Source organism: Barbatula barbatula, assembly GCF_947034865.1.
Source record: "Barbatula barbatula genome assembly, chromosome: 11".
Lineage (NCBI taxonomy): Eukaryota > Metazoa > Chordata > Actinopteri > Cypriniformes > Nemacheilidae > Barbatula > Barbatula barbatula.
The window spans coordinates 19176871-19194860 of NC_136774.1; the positions used below are offsets into that span (position 1 = coordinate 19176871).

The 17990-nt window shown below is 40.1% G+C and overlaps 1 protein-coding gene across 1 annotated transcript in view; it reads right to left on the minus strand.

The window, feature by feature from the left end:
• Nucleotides 1–15502, minus strand: part of LOC306900702 (cytosolic carboxypeptidase 6-like) — a 257938-nt gene extending 242436 nt beyond the window's left edge. Inside the window, exons 1-2 of the mRNA XM_079467926.1 lie at nucleotides 15436–15502; nucleotides 14443–14565 (exon numbers count right to left, since the gene is read on the minus strand). Of these exons, the coding sequence (XP_079324052.1) occupies nucleotides 14443–14565; nucleotides 15436–15469 (157 nt within the window). The 5' untranslated portion in view covers nucleotides 15470–15502. The remainder of the gene's footprint in view (nucleotides 1–14442; nucleotides 14566–15435) is intronic.
• Nucleotides 15503–17990: the final 2488 nt, after the last annotated feature.

Consider the following 17990-nt stretch of genomic DNA (forward strand, 5'->3'; position numbering starts at 1 on the left):
TTACATTCCTTAATAAAGACGGCCCCTTTGATACCCGCTTGTGCAGAATTTCAATATCAATATAAGCGTACACGAAAGTGCTGAATTAGCAGCAACTTATTGATTAATTTATTTCAATCTGCTGCTGGTCCATCCGCAGCCTTATGCTTGTGAAAAACACTTTTCTGGGCTTCAGGGCAACAAGTCTGAGCTCAGGTTGATAGGAGAGGATATGATACACCATTGATTTGAGTTTTAATTTTATGGTGCCTGACTCCAGAGTCACTCCATGATGAGCTGTAATCTACAACGCTTCGGCCTGCCCTAAACAAGCATAAGTACTAAAGCGAGAGGAGAGGTCCGGCCATCACAGCGTGGAGAACGAACACCATTTTGGATGACAGTACATTGACAACACAGATAATTCAATGTATAACCAGGGGAAGAAAAATCAATGACTGTATTTTAAGTTGTGTTCCTTGTAGTGTATGTGTGTGCTGGAGGAAGACAGCGTGTAGAAAAGGGCAAGCAAGTGAGAGAGAGAGAGAGAGAGAGAGCAGAAGAGAGAGAGAATAACAATTTTTCAACTCTGGCGTGAGAATTTCATCTACATACACTGTCATTAGAGACATCTTACGATTTAACAAATTGGGATTTTGGCAAATAACGCAACAAGCTCGGCTCAGTGGAGAACTGTATGGAGTTAAATGGGAATACAGACAGTGTTGTTTTTGCAGCCTGTTTGCTCTCACAAGAGGAGAGACATTTTCTCATTTATAGGGAGTTAATTCCCACTGTTATCAGCAAACTGAAATAAACATTCCATATAGAGAAAAGAGTGGGAGGTTGAATCATCTTATCTAGTGGCTTGTGCTTGCTTGTGTGTGTGTGTCTCATGTGGTTAACCTTGTTATAGATGTAGAAGAGAAAAGCAAATGGAGAATACGTATTAATGTAATGTGTTTGCTGTCTGGAGAAGCATGTGGGTGTTCTCCACTCATCTCACACTGTTCCTTCCTTCCAGCTGTTCAATTGAGACACTTATTTCTAAAACATACACTTTGCTTCTCATATGATTTGACTTTCTATATTCTCCTGGTTTGCAAGACTATATTAACATTGGAACAGAATCTAGAAACTTTGCATTATACCAATACATGCACTCCGAAAAAGTCTGGGATGTTTTTAACCCATGGTTGGATAAAATACGGACCAAAATACGGTTGGATAAAACCCAACCGTTGGTTTAAAGTAACCTAGAAAATGTCCATGTTTGATCCATGGGCTGAAACCACCCATTATATTGGATTCAAATAACCAGCATAGCATAATTCAAACCCAATGGTTGGGTTTGTCCATATTTGACCCAACCATGAGTTGAAACCACCCAGCAATTTTGAGAGTGTAATGAAATTTCTTGTTTCCAGGACAACATGCAAGAACATTCGGGTCCAACAGAGAGAAAAAAAAAAGATCCTGGAGGGCTATATCTTTAACATCAAACATAGTATACAGCAATGGGCAAAAGAGAAAGTGGACATCTCAAAAAATATTCCTTCGATACAGTGATTATTTTCATGAACAATGAGTCCTATAACACATATGCCATGATTCAACCATCATGAGACAAAACTTAGACAAACCACCATGTGGTGAGATGTGAGAGACTGAAACGTTTTAGAGAAAGACGATCAAGACAATATATGTTGTAACATCAGCAAAATGTTGAAATGTTTTAAAATGGAAGATGGTAAAAATATTATCACGAATCAAATGTTCTGAATGGCTGCAATTTTGGTCATGAAGCATTTGCTTTAATTGAAGTTAAAACTATGTTTTAACAACATACCACATTTATCCCTGTTAGCAAAAATGCATTCATTTACATTGTTCACCTCATCGTAACAAGGCCAGTTAAGATGAAGTGTTAAACACTGTTAACAAATTCATTTCAGCTACAGTATACAAGAATAAATAACACAGAAAATCACACCTATTTGAACAGCTCTGAACAGAAACGGCTACATTTATCTTGCCTCAAATATGCTCTGATTGGCTGTGATGTTGTTGTTTTACACAAATTCCTTTTCAGTAAGAGGATGAAAATATCTTTGACGCTGGAAACACACCTATGGTTGGTAATACGGGTGACACTGTGTTGCATATTACACGATTAAAAAACAATATAGATAAACACACCAGTGCTAACACACAACCATTATCTATTGACAAGCAGTACTGATAAATTACGTGACGTGGAGCATCTAGAGCATCCCAGGCACTGATAACAACACTGGACAGAGACATCTTTCAGCCTTTGTTTTTTTTATTCTGTAACAAACTGCATTGGAAATTAGAAGCGACTCTAGAGACTGGCCACCTCTTAAATGTGTTTTTGCCATGTGCTCCTTTTCATTATTGGAAAACACATCAGCCTCTCCCACGGGTAAGAATACCTGGATACAGACAACTGATAAAGCTGGAATTGATTCAAACCCCAGGAACGGTATCTGCTTTGAGACCTCCAGCCAAACTCTGCTCATGCAGTTTTTCCTCCTCTCTGTCTAAAGGCAAGGTGTCACCGAGGCAACATCAATCTCTCTCTGTCCCTCTTTTTATCTCTAGCTCTATCTCAAACATTTTTTCATGTTTTTATCGTTATATCTGGACAAGAATAGAGCCACGACCTCTAACTCTCAGCACGTCTGCGGCAGGTGTCAAAGCTGTGAAAACCTTCCCACTAGCATTTACACTAGCTGCGTTTCCATCCCCATTTCTGGAGTCCCCTGAGAAGGGCCATGGCGTACACGAGCGTGGGTTTTAAGCTAAGCATGCACTTGATGCTAGTTAATGACATAAATTACGTAATGTCACCCAAATCACTAGACTGTCATTAAAATGTGACTAAATAGTCAAATAACCATGTGCATTAGCATTTTATCAAAAATGGGGCAGGCAATAAATGCAAGAGTAGTAATTGCTTGACATCTATCTTTTCGTAGGGGTACGCAGAATGTACGGCACGCGGCACGGTTTGCAGCCCGAACGCCTGGCAACAGTGATAAAGGGCCAATGAATCTGAGAAGGTTCAAATTTTCTCGCTGCCCTTGTATCGGTATTTCTTGAAGAAAAAGAGCCCAAAGCAAGTGTGTTCATTTCATAACAGTCGGTAGGTCACAGGGAGGCATTCACTGTGAAATGTACTAAATTGTACCATCGATCTCAGCCATGAAACTCACTGGTGGTTGTGAAGCCCCAGACTGCTGGAAGCTCTCTCTCTTAAAAGAGCCACTCACGGCCGTCAACAGCGGTCTTCCTCCGTCATCTCATTCTGGGGTTAACATTGTTACCCCTTCAAATCCACATTTAGATTATGTACTGCTTTGTTCTGGTTCCCTTTCATTTCGTTTCTTATCATTTCGGTAGCTGTACGGTCTGAATCCTTAGTGGGTAAATAGCATTCACTTCAAATTTCATGCTATCGCTTTACGAGTTAATTATACGGAGCCCTACAAAGGACAAAAGAGACTTTGCCAGCAGGACAACAGTCCAGGTCTTTTTTTTGTAGCCTGTTTTTAAGCTTTGTCTCTCTCTGTTTTCATCTCTCCCTAACACACTCCCTTTCTCGCTGTCGTTATCTCTTCCTCTAGTTCCTGCACTATATCCCTGGCACAGCAATAAGAATAATCTGTCCTGCGGAGAGTTGTGAGATAAAGACAGAAGGAGCGAAGGGTCCTTGGTGAGCCTGTGGCGAAGAGAAGGTCAACAGTTCTGCTAAGAGGGCTCTGTTATCAGGTTGGTAGCATCCTATTTGGGGAGAAGGCAGCCTTGTTTATTTACAGTTATTGTTCCCTGTTGGTGTGTGCTGAAGTGCCTGAGGCTGATTGGTGTGTGATGGGAGGTGGGCACCAAAGGAAGAGCGAGAAACGGGGGAGCGCAGAAAACAAAAGGCAACTCCAATAGGTCACCTATACGAGCAGGGGTGGTCTTCGTTATGAGAGGCCTGAAATGTCAAAAGCAAACAAAAAATCTAGATGAAATGCTGGCGTTGATCAATCTTCTTCAAGTGCAATATATCCTACAGGCTCAAGAGTTCTTTCACATTTACGAGTTAAAGGATAGTTCAACCAAAATGAAATTGTGTCATCATTTACTCACCCTCTTGTCATTTCAAACCTTTATGACTTTCTTCTGCAGAACACAGAAGAAGATATTTTGAAGAATGTTGCTGTTACTTGCATTAGTTTTTTGTCCGCTCATTCACTTAAATATTCGTGCGAAATGTCTTTAGCGTTGTAGAATTTGTTAACTCAACCAATGCTGAACACACATTTCATAGCATCTGCCTGTAAGCCAACAGGTTAGTCCTACTGTGCACACGTTACGTAACGTAATATAATTCGCAGGCAAAGCCTTTACCTTAGGATTTATAAATTACAGCATACAGGCATCAAAGATATGTGAAATATATTCCATTGATAACATCAACAAACATTATATAATGCTTAAAATATCATTAGTTAGGCATTTCGAATGCATTAAAACATGCATACATTTTCATTTAAATTACAATGTTCCTGAAGTAGTTCTGTCAAGCATTAAATAAAGTTGTTAAATGACTAAGACTGAAGTTATTACGAAGTTAGCAGCTATGTTTTGCTGTAATCTCTAGTAAGTCTTTTAATTAAAAAAGCCTGCCAGTCACAAGTATGCTATAAAGAAATGAGAGTCTGGTTCAAGAAAGTCTATTTTCAGTAACCAAGCTCAACCAATAGGCCTAGTTCTGGACTATACCAGTAATACCATTTGCAGTAAAAAAACAGCCAGTGCTAAGGGCTTAGTAAACAGTGAGTCGATCCCCGTACAATAGCAGGGAGTAACTAGTGCATGTCTGTTCTGCACTGTTGTGTTGTGCAGCAGTTTGATAAAGACACAGTTGAATCAAATAGAGTATAGCCATTGTGGACCAAGATGCCTGCAAAATGCCAGCAGGACTTCTTGGCCACGACTAGCTAAAGACACAAAAATCTCTGAACATACAAAAGCTTTTCAAACCAGGGAATTACATAAAGTGATGCTACTGTCAATGGCCCGATAGACTCACAATGAAATGAAAAGAACCGGGGGTTCAACTGCAAGCTGTTCAAAAATCTTGGCAGAAAATCAGCGCTCCTTCTTGCCTGTCTTTGCACACTCTAGCAAGCTACTCCCACTGTGGTGTAATTACTTAAGAGAAATTAAGCAATAGTGCGCTATATTGTAAGATGAAATAAATAGAAAGTAGAAAAGCTAACTGGGGGATAAGCGCACTTTTCTGCAAGGCTAAAGCTTATATATCTATATGGTTAATCGTTGATCTAAACACTGAGTATGACAAGTTAGATCTCCATTTATTTGATGACAAATTCATTTACAATGTCTCTCACTTCAATAGAAAAAAATGAACCAGGAAGGGCTATTTTGGCTGCATGGCAAGTGGCAATGGAATCAGCAGTGGCTGCCAAGAGCAAGGAACCCTCTCGAACCCTCTTCAAAGGACAGATGCAAAGTTTTGGCTCTAATTAAAGGCAAAGTATGCACACTTAAAATGTTCCCAATCCAAAGACAGTGGGCGGTCTAGAATTGAATCCCTGCTAGACTTTGGTGTTTGGTGTTTTTAAATGGTCTGAAAGAATTTCTTTAACAAATAAATCTCCTCAGACACACTTCTGACAGCCTTCAGCAACACATGAAAGGCTATAGATTTAGCTATTAATGTTAACATCCGTCATGCCAAATTTAGAATGAATAATATTCGGATAAACAGTGTCTCATTTATGGATCGATAACGCTCAATCTGGATTCGAACGGAGCGCTATGTTTAAAGAGAAACGACAGAGACGGATCACAGACAGGAGACGTATAAAAGTGGTGTTGTTAGCAAAACAGTAAATCTGGATGCACAACAACCACTTGCGATTTTACGTAACGCAGAAGTGTTTGAATACAAGCTCAGCGGAGAGCAACAATCAGAGCTTTTATCTTTGTGGGGGGGAATGTGCTGAAATGGTGTAGAATAAAAGTCAACAAGTGTGAGGAAGCAGCTTTCGTCTCGCAAAACATTCTTTATATATACTTGTGTACAAGAATGCGTATTCATTTGTGCAGTGGCAAAACCCATACGAACGCGCAGGACATCTTCTGGTTTAGACTCCAAAACTGTCAGAATTCAAACAGATTGTATTTCTATTCAAATTCCTCTCCGTTCTTGTGCGTCAGCGTACAAACATATCCTGCGCATATAAATGTGTGTTATCAAACGGAACCTGAGACATCAATGAACTTCATCTCAAAGAAAATATCTTAAATAAATCAGCAATATAAACAGAGGCGGTATAAAATAAGAAAATGGGAAAACACAGAGCGGCAAAGCGTTACAAATCTCCGGCGTTTTCCCAAACTGCATGTCCTTGCCTAGGATGAGGAATGACACGTCCGCCCGGCGCCTGTGTTTACGGCATCAGGAGAGCTGCTGGGGAAATGGGTTACTCCATCATCATGGACCAGCGTGTTCATGCAGCAATGTATCGCAACGCAGCTCTGTGTGTAGTCATTTTCACCTGCAAGACATTCTCTATTCCCCACTCGCTGCTGCGCTTCCTAACGTCGCTACTGAATGCACGTGTTTTTGATCAAGAGGTTTACCAACAAACAATGGCTCGACAGGGCGTTAAATAGGAAAGAAGCGTTTAAACAAACCCGAACTGTGGAAAGTTAAAATTGCTTTACTACACAAAGTGGAACGGAGCCAAAAGTGATGCTGACTCGATCACTTGACCTAGTATATTAAACGCACTCAACAGAAGAGTGGCGGCTTAGCTCAGACAGCTCTAGTGCAAGAGCTAAAGAGCTCGTTGACAAAAACACACACATACAGCATGACCCCACGCTATCACCCGCCGTTTGTTTAAGTCTCTCTTAATAGGGGTCAACGTCCAGCTAAAACTGGACAGATTGCATTTGCTTTAAAGAAGAGGCAGTTGTGCTCGGAGTTAACCTCCTGTTAATAACTGTAAAATAGAAAACGCTGAGCCTGTGAGTGTTATGCTAGTCTTCATACCGCCCATTATAATGTGCTGGTGAGAGTATGTGAAGGGTGCTAATTGAAGTATGTGTCACGTTCACAGTAAAACACATGGCAGGGATTAGTTTCTAAACTGAGTAGCTGGAAGTGGGAACGTGTTGTACGGTTTAAGATGTGGTTCTTGGCGAATCTAATTTGATATCACTGAACCAATAGAACGTTTAGTAACGGCACATACTTCTTGTTCATTCTTCAGAATTAATCTTGGCATGAAGGACGTAGGTTAGCAATCGAACTACTCCAAGTAGGGAAGAGTACAAAAAGAAAGAATAAGAATGCCAGACAATTGGTTTATGACAGATTTAACAAAATACTTATCTTCAGAAACATATCTGTGTATTTCAATGTTGGCAAAGTAAACACTGCCTATATCAAAATGATTGATCCGGATGATACGCGACAAGAACTAGAAGTGACTCGAACTACACACACAGGCCACACAACAATAAATGGGTATAAACCGCAAATGTGACTTATGGTGTGACACATACAGTACATGGAATGTTTTTTATCATTCCTTCACTTTTGTTATGTCACACCATAGGACACATGTACTGTGCATTTGTCAACCACCCACAATTAAAGGGATATTTCACAAGCAAAACTACATTTATTTATGTTTTACTCACCCTCGAGGGGTCCTTACTGAATATAACTTTCTTCTAGAAGAACAATGTAGTCGAAGTGATAAAACCACATATCATTTTGCTTCCGAGCGGTAGAATGGGAGTGAATGGGCATTGACTTTTTGAAGCTTCAAAAAGTGCATCCATCGATCAAAGAACTTCTCGACACGGATCTGTGGTCTTAAAAAAGGTCTTCTGAAGCTAATCGTTGCGTTTGTTTAAGAAGAATATCCATGTTGACAGCGCTATTAATGTTGATGTCTAGCTTCCTTTATCCCTCTGCTGCGCGTGAACCCGAGGCTTGTTTTGCCGACAAATGTAGGCGAGAGAAAGCTCCCGCGCAGAGGAGATGACATCCTATTGGAACTTACAACACGCCTGCATCATTTGCCGAAACAACAAGCCTCAGGTTCACGCGCAGAAAAGGAAAACGGAAACTAGACATCAACCACTTGGAAGTAAAATTATGCGTGGTATTATAACTTTGACTGCATGATTCTTCAAGAAGAAAGTCATTTTCAGTCAGGACGCCTTGAGGGTGAGAAAACACGGGGACATTTTGTTTTTGCTGTCAAATATCCCTTTAAGGAGCACAATAACACAGCAGGTAAATAAGTCTGAGAAAACCCCCCGAAAACATTTGATCACTTCATGACAACCCCATGCAACTATCTTGACTATTAACAAGCTACAAGAACTGCTATATGAACTAATGATTCATTCCAGATCTCATCCCGCTACATTGTTCTGTTCAAACATAACCGAGGTTGGTGGTAATGTCAGGCAGGATTATCTTTCATGTGCTTGTGCACTTTTCAGATATCTGTTCGCCCAGCTCATTCACAGCACAGACACTCGTCTATAACCGAGTACTTTAGGGGTGGGTAAATATTACAGCATGACTGCGATTGGACCACTGTGCACTTCTGCTCTGAGAGGCAGTCGCTGTGTGAGGACCAATTCAAATTACAGTTCAGCTATGCAGTTCCTCTATGTGCATGAGACTGTGTGGATATAATGTAGACATTGAAGTCAAACAGTCAAACTACAGTAACAAATTCATCTCACGGGGTGTTTGCAATGCGTGTTCTTCCATCTTAAATTAGGTTAGAAGTCCCTGGTCTTACAGTGCATACAGTACATTTTTATTCCGAACAATTCAAGAGAAGCAAGCAGTCGATAATAACATAAGAAATATTCAATTCAATTTTATTTATATAGCACTTTTCACAATGTGCATCGTTCCAAAGCAGCTTTACAGGAGAAAATAAGAAAAACAGAAAAGGAAAAACACATGCATGGTGTTTATAGAACCAGCAAGATCATTCTAGTAAATAATATCCCGGTGAGCAAGCCAACACAGAAATAGAATAAAGATACAATTTAAGTAAACAGTTATCGATGCTTCAAGTTAATATTTAGAAATGATGTATAGTAAATTCAATTACACACAGTCCAGATATACCACAATCCCAGCAAAAAAACTTGAAAAAAAATTATTCTGTCACTTGTTCAGACCACTTTATAAAATTTGAATTCTACAGCCATTTGGCTTTGTCCGCTGCGTGATTGATATACAAGTAAAGGCCCACAAAAGTAGGATTGCGTTACTGTAAAATTCAAGGGCTAAATCGGTTAGCCTTGTGGTTTAGGAGGGGTGAGAGCGTGATACCCTGTACACATATGGTCTCTGAGCACAGGGATATCTTCTTCAGGGTCAGAGCTGTATAACACCACAGGCCTGAGTATCAGAAGGAAAAATGGAGGAGATAAAGCTCCAAAATGGACAAAGGGGCTTGTTTCTACCAGCAATGTGGAGAAATACGCTTGATAGAAACAATAAATCAGAAAACAGCACTAGGTTCCTCTCAGCCAAAATCAATTTAATTCAATCCTTAAAACCACAACAAAGGCTCTGTTATAGAAAACAGTATAGTACCACACACAGCACAAAATCCTTCATAACCGGAGTCGAGCTAAACGCCAAGGCATTAATAAGCAAAACTTTTCTCTTCTAAATGGACAAAAAACTTTCACCAATCTTTAAAGCAGGAACACATCTTCAGTTACCTCAAATCTTCTTAAGTACTTTTCATCCTTTTGGTAAGCCCCGCCGTTTCCTGCAGCCACTTGTGTCGAGCTTAAAGACTGATTGTTGGAACGTCACCACTTCTTTAATCAATGGGGATCTGACTGTCTCGATTCAGGATACATGTGAAGTACATAAATATCTGCTGGCAAGCCTTGCTGCTTTTTGCCTGCTTTCCCTCCTTGTGTTTTCTTTGCCTTCATCTCCCTCTTGTCTCTTTTGGGTGTTCAATGTAATCATTCATTCACTAAATGGAGTCTGCAAGAGTGACGTGTAACATGAGGACTTTTGAGGGAAGACAAAAACGCATGGAAACGAAAAAGTCTACAGCACGATAAAGCGAAACAATTAAAGCCCCATCAGCAGAAAATGAACAAGATTTTTCCCTACTGTTTATACTCATTAGCAATTGTGCGGCTGAGGCTTTGTCCCTTCCACAAACACATTTCTTTTGTTCACTAAATCTTTTTCACTATTTTTTTACTTTACAGTTACAATGGATAATTTAAAATCCACAACGCAAATCCCTTACACGCTTAGGGAGTACCGAACATCTCGCAATGTCATTGGTGCGTAGTTTATATTTTGCCCTTGCAAGGAATTGAATCTTTATGTAAAAAAACACACACACATACACGCTTGTGTACACACACACACCTTCCTCTGCCTCTAGCTGGCACCAGATTTAATCAGAAGCTACAGTCAATAAGTTTTATCGCAAAGACGTCCTCTGAAAAAATACATCAGCATGAAGAGAAACATTTTTGTCATAATTTCCCCCAGAATGAATTATAAAACTGATTTGAAGACATCTCCACAAATGAAAGAGAGGGTGCGAGTTAATGAATGACAAGACTGTGATTCAACAGTAAATTAAACATAATAATTTGGTCGCAGTATATGGAATATGGATAACAGTATCCAAACATCAATGTTTCTATCCATGTCTGTTATCATTAGCGAAAATAAATACAAAGTCTTCTCTACCTCAATGACAAACCATTGATAAATTAACTTATTAACCAGAATAAAACCAAATTTGCTTAAGAACCTGAATAATATGCAAAAGCGCTAATTATAACCATTAAAGCTTTTTTAATTTCAAGATTCTATGGAATTTACATAATGCGGCAAATGTAACTATCTATACAGCTATCAATACCGTTTTAATGACGCCTTGAGGAAATATTCATTATGGTTTTTTACTATCAAACTGTGCATAATGGGGGTTATTTTAATAAGTTCTCTGAAAAAAAGAGGGAGAGAGGAGTAAGAGAAAAAAGTATAAACCTGTAGGCCCAACTGCCTAAAAAAAAGATATACCACTGACCTAATCTGCATATGGCTGACAAGAAAATGAGTTACATCTCATCTAAATGTAAATTAAGTGTTTTATGCCTTCAGTAAACAGTTTACGTATCCATGGTCTGTTTTAATTAACCAATTATAATTTATAACGCGGATATTAAAGATAAGAGCCATTTCTCTGACTCCACTTTTTTGGGTACATTCTTGACAGCTGTCGAAAAAAAGAAAGATGAAACAATTTATCTGGCAAAAGGATGAAATTTGGGTGATTATTTCGGCGTATGACGACAAATTGCTGAAATCTGACATTAAAGGCAAATTTCACCAAAAATGTATTTTGTCATCATTTACTCACCCTCTTGTATATCAAAACGACAACCCTCTTGTGTTTTGTGAAACGCAAAAGAAGACATTGTGAAAAATGTGGTTTTGTGTCCATCCATGAATCTTATTTTGTGTTCTGCATGAAGGAAAGTTATACAGGGTTGGAATAACACAAGGGTAAACAAATGATGAATGAATTTTCATTGTTGGGTGAACTATCCCTTTAACTAAAAGCTACTAAACCGGCTCTGTAATTCCTTTTCGAAAAGTGCTTTCAAGATCCGAGCAATATTTAATGCATCTATACCATTTGTTTTCATACTGCATGCGCCATCCGCAGGGACATTTTATCCTCTGTATATCCTCCGACTGTATATTTAATAGCACTTCCATTTTAAAGGTGCTGACTTTCAACATGACAAAGGAAAGGCTCTGAACGGTGCAGTCATCATCTGCTGACAGGTGGCTTTCTGACAAATGAGCCCATATCACCACAAACCTTTATATTTCCACATCTTCTTCAACATAAAGAGGGGAGCGTTTGATTAATGATCGGGTGAGCCTCAGTCCACAAACTTTACGGAAGTATCGGGTCTAAAGTCCTTCAATTGACACGGGGGCTTCGGCTCTCAAAGTCACTTACATCAAAAGCCTACAGTGTTGCCAAAAAAGCGCCACTTCCCTTTTGTCAGTGTGCAAGTGGTTAACATCATTTCACTGCAGTGTTGCTTTGCTGAAACAGCAACAGGACATTAATTTGACATTAGCGCTGTAACATCAATTCCTCTCCATTTTCCAACTTGGGTAATGCATTTACTGGAAGCAGATTAATATCTATTCCATAAATCATTCAGAGAATTTGCCGAGCTAGAGACATAGGGGTAATGTCATATATGTTAGCTGATCCTGGTCTTGCAGCTCGATGTCCATTAATCAGTGCCTTGAGGACCAAGAGGGCCAGTCAAAGGGGAAACACAGAAACTTATAAACATCCTGATTATTTATTTATTTTGACGTGGCTCTGTAACTTTACGTTAATATCCCACATCCTTTTATCACGGCCCTTCTCTGCGAAGCATCACCCACTCTCGGCTATGTTTCACAAACATCAGCATCAACAACCAAGAGTGTGTGAATCTACCTATTCATTGTCTCAATACCAGCAATAAACATATCCAAGATGATGGATGGCTCAACTCTTAAAGCAAAATGTGAGCACTGTTTTATCGTGAGAATCCTTCTGTAGCCTGTTGCTCTGAATGACATTAACTTGAATCATCAAGTCGCCTTGGAACTGATTCGAGACCGCCACTCTTATGTTTCAGACACAGGATTTGTAACTCCTTCCTTTGAGCTTAACATTCAACTCAAACTCACAAGCACCTACTTGATAAGACCAGAAAGACTAGATCCACCTAAATATTGTACCATTACAGAATATTTCCAAGACCCAAAAAATCTATAACAAAAAAAACTCGCCACAGGGAGCAAAGCCACAGGCGAGAGCTGTCCCTGCGAATTGGTTCGCTGTCAAGAATATGAAAGCTGAGTCTCATCTGTTGGAGACCCTGAACCTAATCTCCCAGCAAAGAATGATATTGTGCCTGTTCCAGCCATACTGATTCACTGTCAATCTGGCGCAAAGCTGCTCTCAGCTGCCCACTTGACCTTGTCACAGCAAAAGCACTTTATTTTCATTACATCACCGTTCATTCAGAGCCGCAAAAAGTGCCAAACAAAGGCCATTTACTCAAAGCATTCTTCAAAATATCATAACTCGCTTTGATTACAGTTTTCAGCGAGGTAGACCAACAAGAGCAGTCACTTTCAAATGAAACGCTTCAATTTTACCCCCTGCATTTAAAAGGGAGATAATTATCCATTAAAAGCCCCACTCACATGGACAATAGTCTCTCTCTGCTGCCATCACTGAAATGACACGGTTAAACAAAAGACACCGACCACCATTTTTGTGTGATGATGTCTACTTCTCTCCTGAGATTTAAAGGGTGTATCTTATTTCCAGATTTAACAAGGGGCAATTCCAGTGACTATTCTCAATCATATAAACTGAGAATAGTAATATCTTTCTAAATCTTCAATTAAAGGCGGGCTGTCCGATTTCCGAATTACGCTTGTTTAGACAAAGTCGGGCCGAGAACCAAGACAACCCTGTAGCCAACCAGAAGTAAGGACGGACATCGGTCGAGCCGAGCGCTGACGAAAGCGAAAGATGGGGGTAGGGGTGTGTTTGTTTTGGAAATTTGAACATCAACAACGGCTTAGAGAAATCAGACACCCCGCCTTTAACCATGTTGACATATAACTTCACTGAGGTGCTGTTTAATTGATAACCTGTTATATAAACTAGATCATGTTTCTATACAACCTGAATCTCAGCACGAGCTTGTGACAGCCAAGACACCTTTTGACATGTTAAACCATGTACAAAACGTTGTTGTGTTCTTGTTAGTGAATAAACTGTTCCTTTAAGGGGTCAGAGAGCAACCACTGGGCATCAATAGTATAGCCATAGTATAAAATATGTTTATTCTTAAAAAAAGATCTTAAAATGTTAAACATTCAATGTTTATCAAAGATTTGTAAAGGAAAGTAATTTGATTTGAGAATATTTCTGTGCCCCAAAGCAGGCTTAAATGCATTCTCCTCTCACAGATAACCTATAAGGAAGACATAGGTCTGTGTGTATATGTAACCATTTCACCACTATTCTTGTTTGTGAGAATGGCTCAACCGAAATTCAATTAAATTTGTCTCTTTAACTAAATTTAATAATGCACACATTCCTTGATCAAAATGCAAAACCTTTTCAGTTGATATCGCCAACTCCTACCCTGCAACCGCTTGTCAAATTACGATCATTTTCCTCAACCTACTTCACTCCCAATCAAAACGAAGTATTCCATGACAGCCAACTGCAGGCGAGAACCGAACCCAGCACAGACATCAAAAAGTATCTGAAAACTTCTCACCACTTTCAAAGCAGGCGTCAAAGATGAGATGTCCTTTCCTGGGTGGTCCTGAGTATCCTGATGGGGTGACCATCAGTTTGTTTACATTCCCCACCAGAGCATCCTCTCCTCCTGCTTCATTCTCTGTCACAAACCAAAATTCCACACCGTGTTAAAACACACAGAAGCACTGCAATTTAAAACACCATACAACTAATATTTCACTTAAAACCCATCTATCTATCTTGAAATAATACCATATTCTCTTTTTTTGTAATGAAGATTCATGCATCGAATAGTTTGGGTGTTTAAAAATCCACGTGTGTGTGTGCGTGTCTGTAGACTGGTTGTCAGCAACTATGCCAACACAGAATTTACTGTATCATTATATCAACCCTGAATCATTTTCATACAAACATGAGGTGAAATATGACGTCAGAAAATAAACAGACACAAATCTATCAGCAGTACCGAACATCCACTGGACAATTAAATCATACCGATCATCAGCCATGAACTTAACTCAGACGTGATTTTATGGTCCATCCAAATCTATTTTATATTCTACAGGGTTTCTCATATCTCACTTTAGCATGCATACTATTACATATAACATTTATACTCTCCTGAATGAAGTGTTGTCCTGTTAGTGTGGACTAGTGAAGTCTACAAATGACACGTACAACATCTAAACATTTCCACCTTAAAACGACTGGACTACAAACGCACGTGGTGTTGCTTTTATTATGAATGCAGCCCAAGAGAATTTTATCCTAAATATAGACGTTGTGTGATTTGTCGACAATCCCATATTCGGAAAAAGGCGTTTATTATTAAATAGCTCGGCTAACGTGAGCAAACAGTCCCTTTTTAAACAAACAGAATCGCTCGATCGTATCATGCACCAAACACCAACAACGTGCTCTCTCCTCAAACACGGACACCTGTCAGTTCCCGTCCGCGAGCTCGAAACGCAAACGTTCCTGTATGTGAACGTGTTTCGTTTTTACACACCAGTATCGAGATGCTCTCTGTTGTTCTCCTCCATCTTCCGTCACACACACAGGCTCGGGACGCCGAAGCACCGTCGCCAGGCAACGGCGGATTTGACGTAAGCGGCAGGTGCGAGCGCGGGATGCGCGCACAGCACCCCCAGCAACTCGGATGTCTCTCCGCGGTGCTGTTTATTCACACGACTGATTCTAAAGCGTTCAAATAGAAAGGAAATGTCAGGGTGTTTGTTGAGATAGTAAAAACACAGGGACTCTTATCAGTTGCTGATAAGCCATGGGCTGAATTCAAGACATCGCTTTCAAGGTTAAATTATGGAGTCTGGAAAACATGAATCGACTAGTCAAGCACTCAGCATTTGGATTTTATGTAAAGCCTAACATGAAAAGAATGGCGATGGTGGAATGTTATGACCTCCGATTCTTTTTTTTTGAGTATTTAAGGAGGAAGCAGATGCACCACTCCTTCAGATGTCTTAAAAATGTAATGTCCCTCACACCCAACAGCGCTGTCTCTCAGTTAAGATTGATTCGAGCGTATGGATTCCAGAACAATTGGAGCATAGCCTGTGCCATCAACCACAATCAAATCCGACCTCATTCATTTTCCATTAATAGTGCAGGTTTCTGATTAGCCTGCAAATGAACAACGGTATGACTTGGGTTTCAGGAGGACACAGGAACAGAGACCCACAGCTACTAATTTTCAGGTTATGAGCAGAGCGGCGAATGTCAGAAGCAGATGAAGTGAACAGGGGTCGTCTTTAATAAGAGAAAATTGGCAATGATTTTTTCCTTGTGCTCATATTTGGTGGCAAACTACAACCAGCGGGCAGCCGGGGTAGTTTGATTGTTTTTAAATAATGAGGAATTGTGCTGCACGGTCCACCTTTCAGACTGAAAATTGAAAAGCTGTCCTTCATGGTATGTCATTCGCTAACATCTCCAATTATCTAGCTCCATGCCTCCCTGTTTATTTATTGAGACTGTCAATTCGTATTACGAATCGGGCGACAAAAATATAGATCGTTCGAAATGATCCTCTTCTTGTTCTTTTTTGTCTGCTGTGCTTGCTTCTGAGTGCACGCAAGGTGCGCCGGCAGGACGGATCCGCAAACAAAAACTAGGAAATAAAATAGTAGGAGCTGAAAACCACCAATCTTAACAGATATTCCAACAATAATTATCACAGAATTTCTTTTCCGCACGCTGGTCCTGTCATGCTGTCTGCCAAGTGAACAGATGATTTAATGAACCCATCAATCATAAAACACAAAACCAAAGTACAGTCCACTTCTTGAGCCTGTGATTTTTAATTGGTTCCCATGAGACACGATGTTTTTTCCACATCGAAATAAGTTTTACCCCACCATTGTTACCCACTCCGCTGCTAACAATCACACGAGACTCCTAGTGTGACGCCAAAGACAGCGATGGCAAAACTCAACTGACGTGTAAAGATTACACTTTTGGTCAGGGGCTATTCATAGCCAGAAAAGAAAGTGTTTGTGAGTGGGGTGTGCTTTTCCCTGTCCGGTGTGTTTTTGGTGGAACAGGGAAACCCTTTTTAGATGGACCATGTTGGGATTCCACGCTTGAGTCCCTTGCAGTGAATGGCAGGTCATCTGCATGGCGCAGACAGCACACGGCGAAGAGAACAGGCTTTATGAAGACACATAGAATCACTATGGAGACAGCAATCAGAATCCCCCTGGCACCCGAACGGACAGAAGAGAGGGGAATGAGAGGCAGCTGACTCTAGAATCAAGCAGTAGACTCCATGATTCAAGTGACAGCCTAACCCAGTGCATGCACACGTTAACACGCAGTTTCCCGAGTGATTTTGAAAGTGCTATGTTTTATATGTTAAAATCTCAAATGTTGCACAAACCGGTAAATGGAAAATTCAGAGACGTAATTACAGTACGAGTGAGAAAACTGTGTTGTTTACGTGCTCCCTAAGTAGTGTGCAACACACTGGGGAGATAACTTGATAACATTTGACTATAACCTAATTATTCTAAATGGATTTATCCTTTAAAGTTACATTGTAGACACTAATGGGGGTAACAAACTCTTCTATAATAGCATATTCCAAATGTTGACACATCTCACGTATGAACATACACAAATGCTCTCCAATGTATAAATGGCAACTTCTCTCTGTCTCTCTATCTGTTCCTCTTTCTCGCTCCATCTTTCTGTTTTCTGTTGGCTTCCGTCCACCCGAACAGATGGGTCAGTGTCAATAGGCTGCTATTAACTGGACACACGCCTCTCCTGGGGCCCGGAGACCAGATCACACTGTACAATATGCAGTTTAAAACAGGAGGAAAAGTGGTAACAGCTCATTTTACTGCAGCCGTGCCCAATTTTAGCCAACCTCTGCTTTTCATACACAAAGATCTCTTGCAACAAAACAGGCTGAAAATAACTTCTTGTCAGCTTTGTTTATTTTTTCCTTTGTGAGAAAGAGATAGAGAAACTAAACATATGGTTTGTATTGTACCCGCAACTGTTGCAACATGAAGCTGTTGATCATGCATACATTTGTTAACA